This window comes from Hydractinia symbiolongicarpus, chromosome 10 (genome assembly GCF_029227915.1).
Source record: "Hydractinia symbiolongicarpus strain clone_291-10 chromosome 10, HSymV2.1, whole genome shotgun sequence".
In the NCBI taxonomy this organism is placed as follows: Eukaryota; Metazoa; Cnidaria; class Hydrozoa; order Anthoathecata; family Hydractiniidae; genus Hydractinia; species Hydractinia symbiolongicarpus.
Window position 1 is genome coordinate 12,236,379 of NC_079884.1, and position 17,390 is coordinate 12,253,768.

Consider the following 17,390-nt stretch of genomic DNA (forward strand, 5'->3'; position numbering starts at 1 on the left):
GGTGCACCAAGAGGTTAATAACAGGTGTGAAATGCAAAAGAAGCTAGAGCTCATAAAGAGTAGGTTCTTGTGAGGTATGATAGAGGAAATTGAATCACAGGAGAGGAGCTCCGGATGTGATTGAGAGATTAGTTAAGCCAGAAAACACTACTAGGAGAAGAGCTCCGGATGTAGTGGAGAAGAGCGAACACTACTAGGAGAATAGCTCCGGATGTAGTGGAGAAGAGCGAATTTATCGGGAACACGCACGTGAGCTTGAGACAATATCTTCTCTTCAGCCTAGCATCCTCACCCGATCCCGCCAAATTATCCTCAGTTTATTCTTGCCACTAACAATTAATAGTGCTATTACTGCTATAACTCTAAATTAAAGTACAATCCTTATTCATTGATTTTGTATTATTGACAGCAATTGTAGTTATTATTTGTCAATTTAAAGTTTTGTATTATCAGATTTTGAAAGTTAGCTAATAACATGATGGATTGCAAAATTGTCTCCTTTAAAAATCCAGTTTGGGGTAAATTGGGGATGTCGGGCTTCCTTCGTCAGCCAAATGGGATGAAGATGCGTTTGTTTCCCTAACAAATGAGGTGCGTTTCCACGAGATACGCCATAGCAGGTAGTAGGCAATTTCCAAGCGAGTTGCTGAGGTGTAGGCGATTTCCAAGTGAGTCGCGGAGATGTAGGCAATTTCCAAGCGAGTTGCTGAGGTGTAGGCGATTTCCAAGTGAGTCGCGGAGAGGTAGGCAATTTCCAAGCGAGTTGCTGAGGTGTAGGCGATTTCCAAGTGAGTCGCTCAGATGTAGGCAATTTCCAAGCGAGTTGCTGAGGTGTAGGCGATTTCCAAGTGAGTCGCTCAGATATAGGCAATTTCCAAGCGAGTTGCTGAGTTAGCGTTTCCACGAGATACGCAGACGTTTCCACGAGATACGTCTTACTAAGGGTAAGGATGGAAACACACGCATCTGGTTTGGGCCCCCCTGATACCAAACCTGACATCCCCCCCCTTTCCCCAAACTCAAGTGTAGTTATGACATGAAACAAGAGAAATATACTTCTAACATTATCTGTCATTGTTGTTGTTTGCTTTCGTGTTGTTGCTTCAGAACCATAGCAATTAATTTGATCAGCGTTTCAACCTCTATAAATTACAAAAAAAAATAAACAATTTTTTTATCTGCACTGCACTGCTGACGTCAGCAAATCATCTAGAACAACTTTCTTTTTATTAACCTCTTGCTTAAGTGGATTTGTCCATGGGATTTATCGACTAGTAGTTATATAATACAGGAATAGTTAAGAGGAATGCCATATCACTGAGGTTTAGCTTGTACAGGTTGTTATACTAAAAAAATATTGATACAAAGTCATTGTTTGGCTTAAGGTTCTTAAATATAACATTGATGTCAACCCCTTCCCTTGTAAAACTTTATAACTAAAGACACTTCCCATATTTAATTGATGAAAAACATTTTACAGCAGAAAAAGAAGGCTTATAAGTGAAGCACTTTAAAAGCAAAAGTAAAGACTTTATCAGATGAAAATTAAAAATATCAGGAGCAGAATAAGCAGAAAACAACAAAAATACATATGTAAATCAGCTTTATCTATTTTATGAGATCAACAACAAAAACAATAATAGATATATATATACTAGTCGTTAGCCCGTGGAAAAATCCACGGGTTCACCCGTTGCAGCTAAGCTACGATTTTGCGTGACAGACAGACAGATGGACAGACGTATACGGGCATTATAATATAGATGTAAATATAATAATAATAATAATAATAATAATAATAATAATAATAATAATAATAATAATAATAATAATAATAATAATAATAATAATAATAATAATAATAATAGTAATAATAATTAAAAAAATGACAAGATTATCAATATTTCGTGCAGTTATGGCCCAGCTACTTGAAATTTAATATTTTAGGCAGTAAGAAATAATTAAAACAACCCCCCTCCCCCTCCCCCAACTCAAGAAACTACTAATAGGAAAGAACCAATACTAATTTATTACATACAATCAGTCAAAAAATATTTAGCTTTATTAGATTAATAACTTTCAAAATGTTGGATGAAATTTGAAATACTTCCTGGCTGTTATGCGATAATAGCTATAAATGCTTGATATATTTTATTCATTCATTCAATGCTATGATTTCCATCAAGTTCAAAGTCAGACTGCTTTTCTTCTGCAATCACAGGTGATATAAATATTCTGTAATGTTTCTTCTTAGCAACTTTTCTCAATCTTCATTACGTAATCATATATCCCAAACTTAGGAACCATTTACTTCTGCAATTTGGTACAATATGAATCATCAGGCATGTTGAATTGGAAAGACCTCCAAAATTGCAGTGCACTTAAGTTGGTCAAGCATATTAAACAGACCGGCTACTGCAAAGAAATAACAATAGAAGGGTAAATTATTCCCATGCACCCATATCGTAACATCATTTTTCTGCTTTTGTAAATTTCAATGACTTTGGCAAATTCTTTTGAATTAACTAAAAACTTTGGTGGCTGCCTTGTTAATTGATTTTATGGCATAAAACGAAAGAATTGAGAACAAAAAAAAAAGAGAAAAGCAGTATATATGTTAGTTGGTTAAAACCATAGTACTTTAGCCAAGCACATCGAAGGAGAGTCAAGTCTCAGCAAACATTCCTGAGTGGAGATTAAATTAATAACCCAGGCACAGGACACGCCAACTTTCTAAATCCTAATGCGTGACAATTTTTATTGTAACTATCTCCCGGAAAACTGGAACAAAAGAATCTGGGACAAAAGAATCTTATTAAGCGGATTTAATAAGATTATGCGTTGCCTTTGGAGCAATTGTTTTAGATACACATAATTTTAGCCTTGGTAAATCCTACTTAAAGCAAGCGTTGAACTAATCCAAGTCTAAACCCATCCCTAGATGATGAACAAAAGGTGCAGGCATTATGTATTTTATCTTTAGTTGTATTTAAATTGAGAAACTTGTTCAGAAACTTTCACTAGAAAAATGACTCCAGATTTAAAAAAAAAATTACTGTTTGACCGTTTCCTTGGTTTTTTAAAAAATAAAATCGCGTAGCTAACTGGTAGCTGTAGTTTAATTTATTTCTTCTTCATATTAAGATTAAAAAAGAAAGATTTATTTGCAGCAACAGTCTTTTTTTTGACAAGGTTGGAAGTATTTTATACTTCTTGTAGGCTAAAACTGCTGGAAAATACTTTCTTTTTTTTGAACATTAATATTTTTATTAAACTAACCTTACACAACTGAGGCTTTTACATCCAATAAATAATAAGTGATGACTGGTCTTTTTAAAACAAAAAGATGATAGCTAGCTTATAGTAGCTAACGTTGTTCCCTCACAGTTGATCTGATTTCTTTCGTGATTATCCAGTTCGTAGCGTAGCAACTTAAGTTATAAGCAGTATCAATTTCAATAATGAGACACACTAAATAATTTACGATGCCTGATGTTTGGCATGCTGATAGCAAGAATTAAGAAATAACAGGTGCAAATATTTGAAAAGGACAGTGGAAAAACGAAAACGAAAGAGAAACAAATGAAATGTCCTACTTGCTTCGAAGCCTTTATTTTACGGAGACCGGAAATTTAGACATTTGAGCCGCCAGATGTGAAAGTACTTCGGCTGCCGTGACAACGTTTTGTTTATAGAAAATGGCGGAAGATGACAACGTGGGTAAAGAATTTCAATGTTTATTAAACAGGTCACAGGAGTTGTTTGATGGACTTAGGTATTAAAGCTTAGCATTAATTTATTAGCGATATATTTGTATAGACTAAACGTGTGTTTAGACAGGATTTAAAGCTTTCTCAAGTTTCAGAAGGCACTACCACAGTTCTGTGGTAGTGACCTTTAAAGTTAAGGGCGAAGGAATTTGTACCTCAGTTTACCGTCGTCTGTATCTCAGGTATACCATGCAGGAAATTTTCATTATTCATTATTTTTCCCCTCCGCCTAGCTAGCTTGAACCTGAAACCCTCGGAGCCCGAACCGGAATTACAGCGCCGAAAGACAACCTCTGGAGACTGACTGGGACAAAAGGAGGCAAGGCTTGATCGCACGACTTTGTATGGCACGCATTGGAACAAAGGCCCTTCGAAATTTAAATTAACACATTACATTACATTTGAAAACATTCAAAAAAGAATACTTTTGATCGATTGCGACGTCATTAAAGCATGACGACATGCGCAGTGGTTCGAGTTGTTGTTGGAAATCCTCAGTGATGATGGTGTGGTGATGTGCGAAGCATGTCAGAGGGGTTTATTAAGATATTCTTTCAGTCATTTTTTTTGAGGAATTTTTTTAAATAATGAAATTTTTCATGCGGTGGTAAATATACATGCAGGCGGCCGACGGTAAACTAAGGTACGACTTTCTTTGGCCTACGGGAGAATATATGTTTCTACGAAATACAACTTTACGATGATTCGAGAAAACTAACTCTCCATCGCAGCTTATTTTATGATCGGAGGAGCATACTTTTATAAGAGATTATTAAGGAGAAAACATGTTCTTTTGTGATACATTTTCTTGTTGTGTTTTGTTTTTAATGAAAAGTATGCATAAGTTGTATCTTATTATTATTACCATTTTCTGAAAATTTGAAAGAAATTGAAACTGGAGAAAACAAGCTTTCGTCTCCAACAAACCCTCATAAAAACACGTTTTTTACCTCCCTTTTCTGATATTGTAAAACAATGGAGAGCCGTAGGAACATACAACTGAATTATTGTGAAGGTGTATTAACCTGTTGTACAAGGTTGGTTATTTTTCGCGCTTGTACGAAAACAGAAATAGGAATTGCAATTGCTATTCTTGCGGTCGGAATGTTCTCCTTCGTTGCTCTCTGATGGGGTACAAAGTGGACTTTTCATAGTTAAACCTTCACAGTAGCAACCTTGATTAAACAGAATTTACAAGTAAAACAGTGCTAAAATGTTGCAAAATGGCAAAAATTAAGCAGTATTTAAAACATATTAAAGATTTGACTAAAAAAAAAATTCCTTGAAAAATCCAGTATTGTATTTATGAAGGTTTATTATCATGTTTTTTTAAAAGTTCTTTTTCTTGAAAAAATTCGCTGTTGTACGAAGATGGCTAGTTTTGCACAAACATGGTCATTCTTGGTGCTACATCAAAAAAGCCCAACCTCATACAGTGAATGACATCAAACAGAACATGTTCTTCCAATCGGCAGATTTTACGTGATATTTTCAAACCGATTACGGGTTCGTATTTTTCAGGGTAGATATTATGATATTATGATTTAAAAGAAACTATGCCGTTTACCTTGTCACCACTTAATCAATAGGGGCTGAATTTTTAACAGAATCTTTGTTTACTAACTTAAAACATGACATTGTAGTTTAGAAGAGTTTTGCTAGTTTAGCTTTAGTTTAATTTATATACTTCTAGTTCTTGTTTAATCAAAGCTTTTTTTGTGAGAGTTTGGGCATGTAACGTTTGTGTTTTCCCTCAACCGAAAGTTGTACCACACAGTTATGACAATTCAACCAGGAGAATAAAGAGAGAAGGAGACAAATTATTTTTGGAAATTAATTAATTAAAATTAACTTATCAAGGTTAGATTTTTAAAGGGTATTAGGGAGCGTACAAGGGACCTTATTACAAGGGAGGCTTTCTTGACTTTCTTTGACTTTGTACCTTAATGTATATAAATACAGTACAATAAAATTAAGGCTTACCACCTCACACTTTAATTAAAATCATCCAAAATCAACTCAAAGTATAGCACAAATTACAAAAAAATATTTTGTACTTGTATTGATTTGTTTTCAACATATTCGTTGTAAAAGTTGATTTGTGCCAGTCACCATCTTATGTCCTAATTGTGAATAAATTCTTTGGCAAGAGGGCTTGTGACATCAACTCCCAGGTGATAATTTTGCTGACTTATAGCAGTGACTCATAATTTTTATATATATATACATGAGGCAGTTTTAAAAATATCAAACATTTGTTTTGCTTTTTAATACTAAGCCATCCCGTAAAGCAACTTTGCAAAAATCCCAGTGAGCAAGGAGAGCGTTTGCACAGGGTTGAGCGAAAAAAAATCGGCTAAAGCGTCCTAGTTCCTAGATTTATGTTTTAATTCCACAATGTGTTTTTACAATTTGAGATTTACTGGAATTATTTCTAAAGTCTATTTTACAATTAAGTTGGTTGTAATACTTGGCGACTTGTCTCAGATGTAGCTAGTAGCTCCTTTATATATCGCCATGTACCTTTTTCTGTTAAGAGACGTAATATTAGGAAAACTTGTTGAAAACAAATTACCAAATAGGATCTGTAGAGATCAGAACACTTAGCAATAAAATTTTTGCTTCAAAAAATATTCCCCAACTTGTCTAGTTTCATAATAATATAGGTTTGTTTGGTATTCAATGAATGATTACCCTCTGTGATGTACCCCAACGATGTTTAAGCTGTCTCTTCTGTAAATTGCACAAGTTACAGATACAGGTGAAAATGATAATATAATATATCCTAGACGTAAGGCTCCAGGTGTCATGCTCATAGCAATCCAGTGTTGTCAGTGAAAGAGAAAGTTGCAGAGAAGAGTGAAATCACGAAATTAAGACGTTCACATAGTATAGACAGTATGTGCTACTGAAGATGGGTATAATAACTTGGTTTGGCAGACCATACAGCAAGCAAAATAGAAACTTGCAAATTTTTGCATCATGTCAAAATAGGGAAGCCCCAGGTGCAAGAAGAGCATGCATCCTTACCAGAATTTGTGCACGGCTATGCACAAATGTAAGGACTAGGTGGACTGCGATTAACAATTGCTGAAACTCTTTCTAACAGGGTTGATCAAAAGATCCAGTGAAAAGTGTTCATCTTATATTAAAACTTGTTTTGGAATAGCATTGACTGTTAATGAGTCCACACATCTTGTTGTTGGAAAAAAAAGAAAGCGTTTCTAGTGCTACCTTTATTATTCTTATTGCGAATATGTATAGCACAAAAAGACACTTTACAATTATCCTCAAAATTAAATTTAGTTATAACTTGATGTACAACTAAAATTTTAAAAAGTCATAGTGTCAAAATATTACTTAAAATTATTTGTTAAACAAGGTCCATGTGACATTAGTGTGGAGAATGGTTAAAAATTAATATTTCGAACATGCTATCACCAACTTGTACAAATATAAGGGTAAAAAGGTTGAATATTTAAGTTGCTTGCTTAAAGATTCTTAGTCAAACAGTACCAGCAATTAAGTTGTGATTAATAAGATAAATTTGCTAAATAATGATATGGTTAAGTAAGCTTTTTTTTAAATAATAATCATAGGAAGTACATGTGTTGCATGTAAATACTATGTAGATGTATTTTTTCTTATTTTTTCGTTGATATTTCTGTTGTGCTATTTGCTTTTTTCGCTTTCATTATTAGGGATATGCCAAGATTTGGTATCAAACATTGGCAGATATATTTCTTGAAAACATTTGAAGTATTTACAAAAGTAAGTCTGGAAACCAATATTTAATGATTATCATTTGTTTCACATGTAATTGATTCAAGGTATTTTTTAAAACTTGTTAAATATTATTGCAGATACAACTTCTTTACAGTTTTTAAACGATGTTGACAAAGTTTGTTTGTTTTAGTTATGGAAATTTCAACAAGACAACAGGTAACTAAATACACTATTGCAGAAGCAAATCTAAACTGTACATTTGTACTTACATTAGAGTTTTTTAATTATAAGTAGATGTGATTTTTATATGCAATTTCCCAGTCGAATAAAAAGAAATAAAAAATTGGTGACGAAAGTTTTGCTGTTTCGCATCAACATTCACATGACTCACTTTTCTATCTTTTATTATTTATTCCTCCTGTACATATAGTCATTTCACGTTTTTCTTGTATTATAGAGCAACTCTTGAAAAAACTGTAAGCTTACAGAGACATCAAATTGGTGATATAGCATCAAAGATTGGACAGTTATATTATCATTATTAGTATGTTTCTTTTGTATTTTACCCCAGCACAATCTGCAACTCAGGTTTATACAAATATTCCTTGAATCCAAGACCTTACATAAGTTGGACAGAAATACAAAAGGAAAGTTAAATGGTATATGGATTCTGTTCCTAACTTGTTTATCAAGCATTGATGAACCTGTATTCAAAGCATTACAGCTCTCTCTCACAGTTGCTCTTATCGGTAACTAAGCTTTCATTTTCTTTTGATCTTTTTTAATACAGTTTGCACACAAGTGATCCCAAGTATCTTCTGGAGGCAAAGGAATTTTATTCTGCTATCCACAAAAGATCGTATTTCAAACAACACACACGAAAGTAAGTCAGAGGTAATCTTATCTTCACACACCTTTATTTTTTCACTACATTCTCTTTTAAAATTATCATATATTTTTAGCATTGATTTGGTAGTGAAGTATTTGCGATATCTTGCTCGATATTATGTTGTTGCATTATTATTGAAGGATTATGACTTGTTGGGTGAAATTACAAAGGTTTTTCATTATTTCACTCTCAGCCTACATGTACAACATTTCTAGTAACGTACACAAAGCCTACAGTCTTCCTTTTTAATCATAGCGATTGGAAGCCCAAGTAAACAGTTTATCAAGTGAGGACTCTAGCACCAAAACTGATTGGAGTATCGTATCAAAAGAGGCTAAATTGTTTTCACAGGTATGCCTGATGTTTTTATCATAGCGTTTATTTATCCGTATTTCTTAAATTTTATTAATGTGAAAATGTAACGTTATCGGCTATAATAAATAACTAGATGAAATAACATCTTTTACAAAGCTTTACCAGTTAATTCTGACAGTTGTTGTTTTACTTCTAAATGTTGATATTACACTTAGGTAGATTACATTGTCTTAGTGTCTGACAAAGATGGTGGCAGTGTTGATATAAATCAAAGGCTTGAGCAAGAAAAGGTAACAATTTGTTTATTAAAAGCAATAAAAGCATTTCTTATGGTATCTCATATAGTACTATTTTTTTGTTTTAGTGCATAAAGTCAAGTCAGCGTTCCATGAAGTTGAAAAATGCTATTATTATTGGTGCATGCGAAAAACAGGTTTTAATTACCTTTACATATACAGTGTTTTCTCAAATAAATAAATTTATTTTAACATGAAATGATGCTAATAACATTTTCCATCTCTTTTGTCTTTTATATATTATTAAACTGGTGAATAAAAGTATTTAAAAATATAGAGTATGTAATAACAGAAGTATGAAAACTTTTGAACATTTTTTGCATGCAGTATAGCCAATCAGAAACCTTTGGTGTAACATCAGCACTGTGTGACAAAAAGTTACACTGTTCACTACCCTACGTTCGATTGATGTGTATAGAAGCACATTTTTATTTTTAAGGTAAAGTTTAGTGAACTCACTGTTGATATGTATCGAGCATTACAGTTAATCGAATATCAACCAAATTTTAAAATTGCATCAAAGGTAATTTTCACCAGACTATTGTCACTCTTTTTTAAAATTTTTATTTTATTTATGCTAGCATGGTGTGGTGAATATTTATAACATCTTCTTCTCAGAGTCACAACGTTGTGGAATGTCGCAAGTTTTTTTCTTTTTGCCACAGACCCCTATAAAACCAGCAACCATGCATGTCTCTACAGCCAATAACTCAATACTATGAGGCTGTTCTATAATTATGTAACGCTAAATTTACACTAAATTTTCTTTTTTTAAAATCCTCCCCTTGACGTTACGCAGTGAAATCGAGTACTACCCAACCTCCTTTATTTACTGTCGCGCTGCATCACTCAAAACGGGAAGAGCTATCAATCTCCCCAGAGTTACGTAATTATTAAATGTTCCTCAGTGCTTTTTGACAAAATAGTACCAATATTGGTTTTGGCCTAAAATAACAAGTCAAGACACTTTTTAACTTGAAATATTTTTTTCTGTTCTATTTTAGTCTCATGAAAGAGAAGAGATTAGCCAATGTCAAAATCCCTCCAAGCATCTGTTATACAAACCTTCATTCAGCCAAATATACGCATTTTTATCTGCTGTTTTCAAAGTAGGCATGCACTAATCCTTTGTTTATTTTAACACCTTTTTATCTTATCCATAAGTGCTGATTATTATTTTAGGACCTTGCTGCTGAATCCATATTACTCATTTATATATCAGGTGACAGTGATAATATTGAACATGTTGGTGATGATAAATGTAAGCGTATGACATCAGTCTTGTCTATTTTGTTTCGTACTCTCTGGTAATGAAAGTGGTCAACAGCTTTACGCAAGTCATCTGGGTCATCATTTGAAAAGTATTGTTTCTGCCTCAAATTAAAAACTCTCTGACATACAGCCCTATGAAGTATGAAGACGATGTTCAAAGTATTTTCTATTCTTGAAATAATCGATAATTAAATCTGTCAAAATCATTACTACAGGCCTTATACTTTAGGCAATCGAGAGAACGATCTCTTAAAAAGGGTACCATTAGAGTATTTGTCCTTGTTTTACCTAAAATTACTTCCTAATAAACTTTTGCATCGCCGCAGTTGATTATCATGAGGGCCACTAATTTCAAAATTAAACAAAGTGTAAATTATGAAATTTAATGGTCCATTAGAAACGATTAAAATTAAAGCACATACGTTGTTTTTTTTAAGCGCGGGGGGGGGGGGGGGGGGGGGCAGTAGTTAAACTAGCTATATGCAACCACCCAACTTTGAGTGAAATCATTTTTGAAGAAAAAAATAATGCTTTGTTGTAATCCAGCCTAAATTATTAGATATGTATTTGTAGTATATAACACTTTTCACTTAGTAATGTATTCAAGTGGTATTGTAACAACTCCATCCAGTGACATGGGATCAATGTTGAAAAAATTACCCAAAAATATGTCTAATCCCTGTTGGTGAGTTTGTTATCGTTTTTTTCTCTTTTGTTATAAAGTAACGCGTTTAGTGAACTCTGTCAGGTTGTAGGTCACCCAGTCAACCTTATCATTAAAATACGCGTTTATCCAAGTGTTTATCCGAGATGTTTATATTTCTTTTACTTTGTTTTATATTCTAGGAGTTTTAGCATATAGGCGATATGAATAACCAGCCTTTAATAAAAAATATTTGTTTATTTTTTGTTTAAAGATCCCTCCTTCTGTATTTGTTTAAAAAAAACTTTCCTTGAAATTTCCAGCGGTTTTATGTCAGCTTTTACAGTAACCTCTACATTAAGAGTTAATATTTGTATTTTAGTTTTTATCCTGAAGATATTATTCCGTTCACACGCAAGCCATTATTTTTGATAGTTGATGCTGTCAATAGTGTGGCATACCAATCTATTCCTAATGTGTTTAACCAACCTCTGCTTTGTTTGATGTCTCCATGTAAACTGCCTGACACCTTGCAAAGTAAGTATTTCCACATGTGGAAAATTAATAGCAATGCAGATGTAGCAGGATTAATCAGAAAATGTTTTTAAATGAGTTTTTTTGGGATAAGCTTTTCTTAATAATGGCTTTCCTGCACATTATACTTGATCAGATTACACAGACAACACATTGAAAAATCTATTTCTCATTAAATTGTTGGTAATCCGAATAATGTCAAATGTTTGTTTAAAAAAAATCTTAAACTTGTGTAAATTGTTTTTCAGGATTAATGTGTGACATTACCAGACAATGCAGTGTTTCTGCTTGACCTTAAAAACCTTGAATATTCATAATTCTGTGGAGAAGAACTTTGAAAACCTAGAAATCAAACCAAATGGTTTTAATAACTTGAATATCCATCATTCCAAAGAGAAAAAACTTGGAAACCTTGAAATTTGACTAAATTATCTTGAAAATAATAATAATTCTAGTGAGATTTCAAATTACATCGTAGTGCGTAGTTGTCTTTTATCTTTTTGAAATAATTCACTTATATGATCTGCAATGCAATCTTAGGGTATTCTACCTTGAATGTAAACCTAGATATTTTCTTTGTGCATGCGTATGAGTGCTATAGAAAATTTATTATATGGCAAAAATACAGTAAGAAAAACATTGAAATCTTAATCTTCAAAATCGTGACAGCCACCCTGTAATAAAAGACTCTTATATATACCCGAAATCAGCGAACATAAATTCAGTCAAAATTTAAAGCAATTCACAAAATATGAAATTCAATGTGCATATAGCTACATATGGACAACAAAATATTTCAACAGCTGCACAAGGTGTAGATTTCATCCAAGAAAATATATAGTATATTACATTTGTTTCTTTAAACTTTTTAGAGATGATTTTATTTAGGTAAAAAACATGGTAGTTTGTTTACGTTGTTTCTGCTGGATTCGCTACTCGCTATTTGTAAACTTTGCAATATCACAAAACTTACTGAAGAAGTATGGATAAAAGCAAAGAAGTTGGTGGAGAGAATTGCTTTGCAAAGTGTTGAAATTTTGCTACAAGAAACGAATGACCAAGGTTAGATTTCTGATAATTTTATTGTATCATGCGGAGGTAATATTCTTAAATTTACTCCTCTGGGTGTTTTTAGCTTACCAACCTTCACGAATAACGTTGACATTCCCAAAGTTTAGGAATCCCAATAGACTGTGGTTTTCGCTGTGTTACCCTATGACGTTTTGGTAGCGCTGTTAGGCTGAAAAAGGGGAGTCATCCAAATAAAAAACTTTAGAAGACAGGGTTGTCAGTCAATATAATACTCAATTTCAATGGTTGCCAGGTCATTTCCGAAATCACCGATATGTCAGAATTTTGTTAGTCGAATATTTTTTGTGAATTTGAAAATGTCTTTGCACAAAAAAAAATTCGCGAAAAAATATATGGCAAATAAGACAAATCCAAAAAGAAGTTCCTGTGTACTAATAAAACCGACTCTCTAATGGTCCACTCTTCTCGAGTGGACCATTAAATATTACATTTCAAGATTATCATTTATCTCTGTTTTTCTTATTATAGTTGATGCGTTTGACAAGTATATGGGAGATGACTTTTTAAGAAATATAATTTCAAATTATTTACTGTGTTGGATGGTGTTGAGATTATATAAAAAATCTGAGGTAAAATGTTTGTTCAGCGTTGGTTGTTTTTTTTAATGTGATTAGACAGATGAGTAATATTCACTGTTTTTAAACAAGAGTAAAAACAGGTTTTGAAGACGACCTCATTTTATTCGCATACCTTATCGGGGGAAAAAAGTCAGGGAAAAGTGACTTAACTTTTTGCAAGTGACTTACTTTTTCCCCGACCAAAATTTCCTCCGATTATTTTTTCACCGACTAGTACTTTTCCCCGATTTTTTTATACCCGACTTAGATTTTTGTACTTATTCTCGTAGTTGTTTTTGTATGAAAAGCATACATAAATAATTTTTCCCCGATAAGGTACTTAGATCGAAATTCCTACTCAATTAAGATGATAAAAGTTGTTCATCTTGGTATAAATGACAAGGTCTCCAATGTGAGATATAGAATAACAAAAGGATGGCGAAATCGTAATATGAAGCACTTGAAGTGCTGTTGATAACTAAATAGACCGAAAAAAAGAAGAAATTTGAAGTAAAAAAGAAAAAAGTCATGTACACAAAAGTTTAAACTAATACTAGGCTACGAAAACTTGGATAAAATTAATGAAACTAGAAAATTCAAATGGTTATCGCGCAGCGCCTTTGACCGTGGATAATGGCATCTGCACAAAAACTTGAAGAATGATAGAAAGCATTGTAATGGTATAATTTGCCATGTTAATTTGAAGGCATGGATGCAAATACATAGGGGAAACCAAGACACGTTTGAGGTTGATGGTTCAATGTAAACATAAAATGATGGTGTTTTTTTTCCTGAAAAAGGAGCTTCAGAAGAGAATAAATTGTACAGCATGATAGAGATGGGAAAAAAAAAGAAGTAAAAAAAAGTTTAAGAAATATCTAAAAAAATAAAGAAGAGTGTAAGGAAAATAGAACTACCCATCTTCCAGCGTTACATAACTATTGAACCTCCACTAACATGCTAAGGTTTTGTACACACTTCTTGCGATGACGCGGGTGTTAAAGGAATATAAAAAATGCACTTGAGCGCAACAAGGTGAAAAAAAGATTCGAACAAAAAGTGGAAATGAATAAGGTTGGATAAAAACTGACACCATTAAAGCTATAAATTAGCGGGAAGGCGATAAGATTGTATGGCACATTTTACAAGTAAAGAATACTTGCGAATCAGCCAAACTCGGAACCTCAAACTCACTTCAAATTGATCAAAATGAATTCTAACATCAAATTTTCCTTTAGGTTAACATTTGGTTTACGCTTGAACCTCAGCAAAATAAGACGTTTTTCTAATCTCTGTAAGAATCTTAAAGTAAAAATGTTTGTAAAGCATGTTGAAGATGTGAAGGAGAGTTGCTAGAAAGTTTATAAATATTCGATGCTCTCCCTCTATGATGTTTCTGTGAATGCTAATGTCCGCCACACAGAAAAAGCTGTTTTGTTAGTTTCATTTGGTAATGTTACATCTATGTTTACTGGTGAAGATGAAGTTGAAGATGAAAAGTTGCTTTGTGAGTTATTCTCACGCCGAAAGCAGCTCTCTTCCGCAGATGATACTTCAATAGTTTCCTTTGGTAGTGTATTGTCGTTACCAATCTATGTTGAGAACAACAGTGATGGAACATTGCTGCAAAAACTGTTTCCTGACAAAAAGTAAATATGTAACAGCATGCGACGAGAGCAGCAACAAACGATCAGTTGATGTAACTGAAAAAGATGACATTGTAGTTGCAGTTGGCGAAGGTAATGTTTGCAATTTGATGTCTTCGCAATGTTTGTTTTCTTGGTGTAGAAGTTGCATATAACTTGCACTATTTGCATCACATTCGAATCGTCAGATGAAAGTCCTTGCTTGGTGGAACTAATTCCAAAAACAAGCCAGTAACAATACTTTTTTTGTTTAGATAATCAAATTGAAGAATTACAACCTATAGAACAATCATTATATCCTTTGGTGTTTTTAAATCCTTCAATTGGAAAATTTATTCGAGTAGATGATGGTTTTGAAGCTAAACCGCACTGCTATACTCATCGAATGTAGTGAATGCTAATCAAGACACAAATGCAATGAAAATTAAAGTAATCGAGTCAACAATACACAAAAAGAAATATAACTTTTTTCGAAAGTGTTTTCATTAGTTCCGAAATAAATTTCGAAAACACTGACCAATATTTTTTTTTTTGAGAGTTGGTTTCTCCTTCACAAAATCTTAGAATTCTTTATGATTATTTATTTATCTATATTATAATGCCCGTATAAGTCTGTCTGTCTGTCTGTCTGTCTGTCTGTCTGTCTGTCTGTCTGTCTGTCTGTCTGTCTGTCTGTCTGTCTGTCTGTCTGTCTGTCTGTCTGTCTGTCTGTCTGTCTGTCTGTCTGTCTGTCTGTCTGTCTATCTGTCTGTCTGTCACGCAAAATGGTAGCTTAGCTGCGCAATAGCGAGAAGCACGCAATGCGGTATAAAAAGGACGGGCGAACCCGTGGATTTTCCACGGGCTAACGACTGTTTACCAAGGATAGCTTCTTCAGTTGCTACTGCGACTGTGACCAACGACAGTAAGTAAGTAACGGTCCTAGGGGATTCCATCCGAACGGCTGGCTCTTCCTCCCCTCCGACTGTAGCTATGTTACATTTCCGCTAGAGATCCGTATAGAATTGCTCTAACTGGCTTGCCTGTCACACAAACCGAATAGCGGTCAGTGGATAGCTGAAATGGACTGATAACACTACATTTAAAGTGCGCGGGAGTGGGCACTAGAACCTGAAACCTTATGCTTACAGCCGAATGCGCTACCACTACACCATCTCGCTAGCTACAAAAGTACTGCAAAGACGATCATGGTGAATATTAAGGAAAAATTGGACTCGTGACATATTTTACACTAGTTGTTAGCCCGTGAAGAAATCCAAGCGGATATTTGTCTGTCTTATAAATTTCGTACAGCGTTATTTCGTGCAGCCCTATTTCTTGCATCTTTAATATTAGTATTTCCTATCTTTTTTTTGTCAAGCGACAATGCAAAATTATTATTGTAATCTATATATGTTGCAGGGTCCTTCATGTCTGCCATCATGTACACCTACAATACCATGGAATGTATTGGAGCATAAAGTGCTGTATCGACAAATACTTGATGTTTTCGCACAACTTGGTGTACGTCATTTGTTTTATGAAGTGCCAGAATTGCCACCAATGCGTTTGACTTGATTTTTTTTACCATGTATAATATAATGTATGGGGTTATGTGACATGGTCACGAATTAAAAGTTCGTACCTCACTTAACTTAAGTTATAATATTTTTTTTTTCTTTTATCCGTTTTTAATTTATTTATAATTGTTTTATTGTTGTATATAATATTTTATGAAATTTTAATCTAGTATATTTGTAATAGTCATGTTAAACTAATACAACTTCGGACTTAGTCCTCTAAGCTTATTTATTAAGCGTAACATATGACTTAGAATTGGATTGTTTCATTTACAATGTAAATAATTTTTACATGAGTTTTTTACAGTTAGACTTAAAAATTGGTCTGTGGGACAAATCTGGAAAATTTAAGGGATTTTGAAAAGTTTTTTTAAATGGAGCCTCATGTTTGTTATTACCAGGACTATTTGAGAATTGAAAATATAAGTCGTACTCCAACTGTGAGCTTCTCGAAACCTTCGAGTAACCGTAAATAACGTATGCAGATTGAGTTTCTAATGCGTTTTAAAGTATTTCAGATTCTTAAATTCGTTTTGATTTTAACGTTTTTGATAGTGATTTGTATCATCTATACGAGTCGCTCTCAAAAAAAAACAGTGTGACAGAAGTTGTAGCATTTTTTTACTCGCGTGTAAATTATTCTGCTAATGTTTTCAAAAAAAAATAAACATCCTTCAATTGAAAGAAAACTTCTTTCTAGTTTCTTATTCTTATTTTTAGTCCTTGAGACAAGTTACAATTACATTTGTTCTTTAAGACCAATCTCGTACCCAGGATTCTACAGCGATGTCAAGAGCTTTCTTAAATAATGATTTGCCTTGTGTGGTATCGGGATTTTTGTAGGTATTGGTAATTCTTCACTTCGTTAATCTTCAGAATTTTTGCAACTACCCGAATATACTGCAGCAAAAATGAAAAGTCTTAGCTAACTTTTTTCGTCCAAGTTTAACCACTATAGAAGAGAAGAAGGTGACAAACGCGGTGACAGTTTCTTGTCACGCAATTTCAATAAAAGTGATATTTCAAAACAGTTCACTGTTTCAATTTCGTCTCACAAAGGCTGTACGTCAATCGTTATGAAAATATTTTCA

General features: G+C 33.4%; 1 protein-coding gene across 2 annotated transcripts; it reads left to right on the forward strand.

Annotated features, from left to right (window-relative positions):
• The first annotated feature begins 1,804 nt into the window (after nucleotides 1–1,804).
• LOC130612593 (protein SCAI-like) lies at nucleotides 1,805–16,310 on the forward strand. Of its 2 annotated transcripts, none has more exons than XM_057433932.1 (17): nucleotides 1,805–3,775; nucleotides 7,472–7,541; nucleotides 7,687–7,712; nucleotides 7,954–8,040; nucleotides 8,287–8,379; nucleotides 8,459–8,555; nucleotides 8,641–8,736; nucleotides 8,916–8,990; nucleotides 9,065–9,133; nucleotides 9,436–9,519; nucleotides 10,001–10,105; nucleotides 10,179–10,257; nucleotides 10,863–10,953; nucleotides 11,294–11,448; nucleotides 12,334–12,507; nucleotides 13,006–13,106; nucleotides 16,142–16,310. In XM_057433932.1, exons 1-17 carry the CDS (start codon nucleotides 3,699–3,701, stop codon nucleotides 16,295–16,297), a joined length of 1,635 nt encoding a protein of 544 aa, XP_057289915.1. In that variant the 5' UTR covers nucleotides 1,805–3,698; the 3' UTR covers nucleotides 16,298–16,310. The 2 variants fall into 2 exon arrangements, with proteins under 2 accessions (XP_057289915.1, XP_057289916.1); XM_057433933.1 differs by having other exon boundaries at nucleotides 1,805–3,720.
• Nucleotides 16,311–17,390: the final 1,080 nt, after the last annotated feature.

Coding starts and splice junctions, on each gene's coding strand:
- LOC130612593 (XM_057433932.1), top strand. CDS start 3,699: ATGGCGGAAGATGACAACGTGGGTAAAGAATTTCAATGTTTATTAAAC. Junction 8,041..8,286: donor CAGTTATATTATCATTATTA/GTATGTTTCTTT, acceptor TTTTTAATACAG/TTTGCACACAAGTGATCCCA. Junction 11,449..12,333: donor ACTGCCTGACACCTTGCAAA/GTAAGTATTTCC, acceptor GATTTTATTTAG/GTAAAAAACATGGTAGTTTG.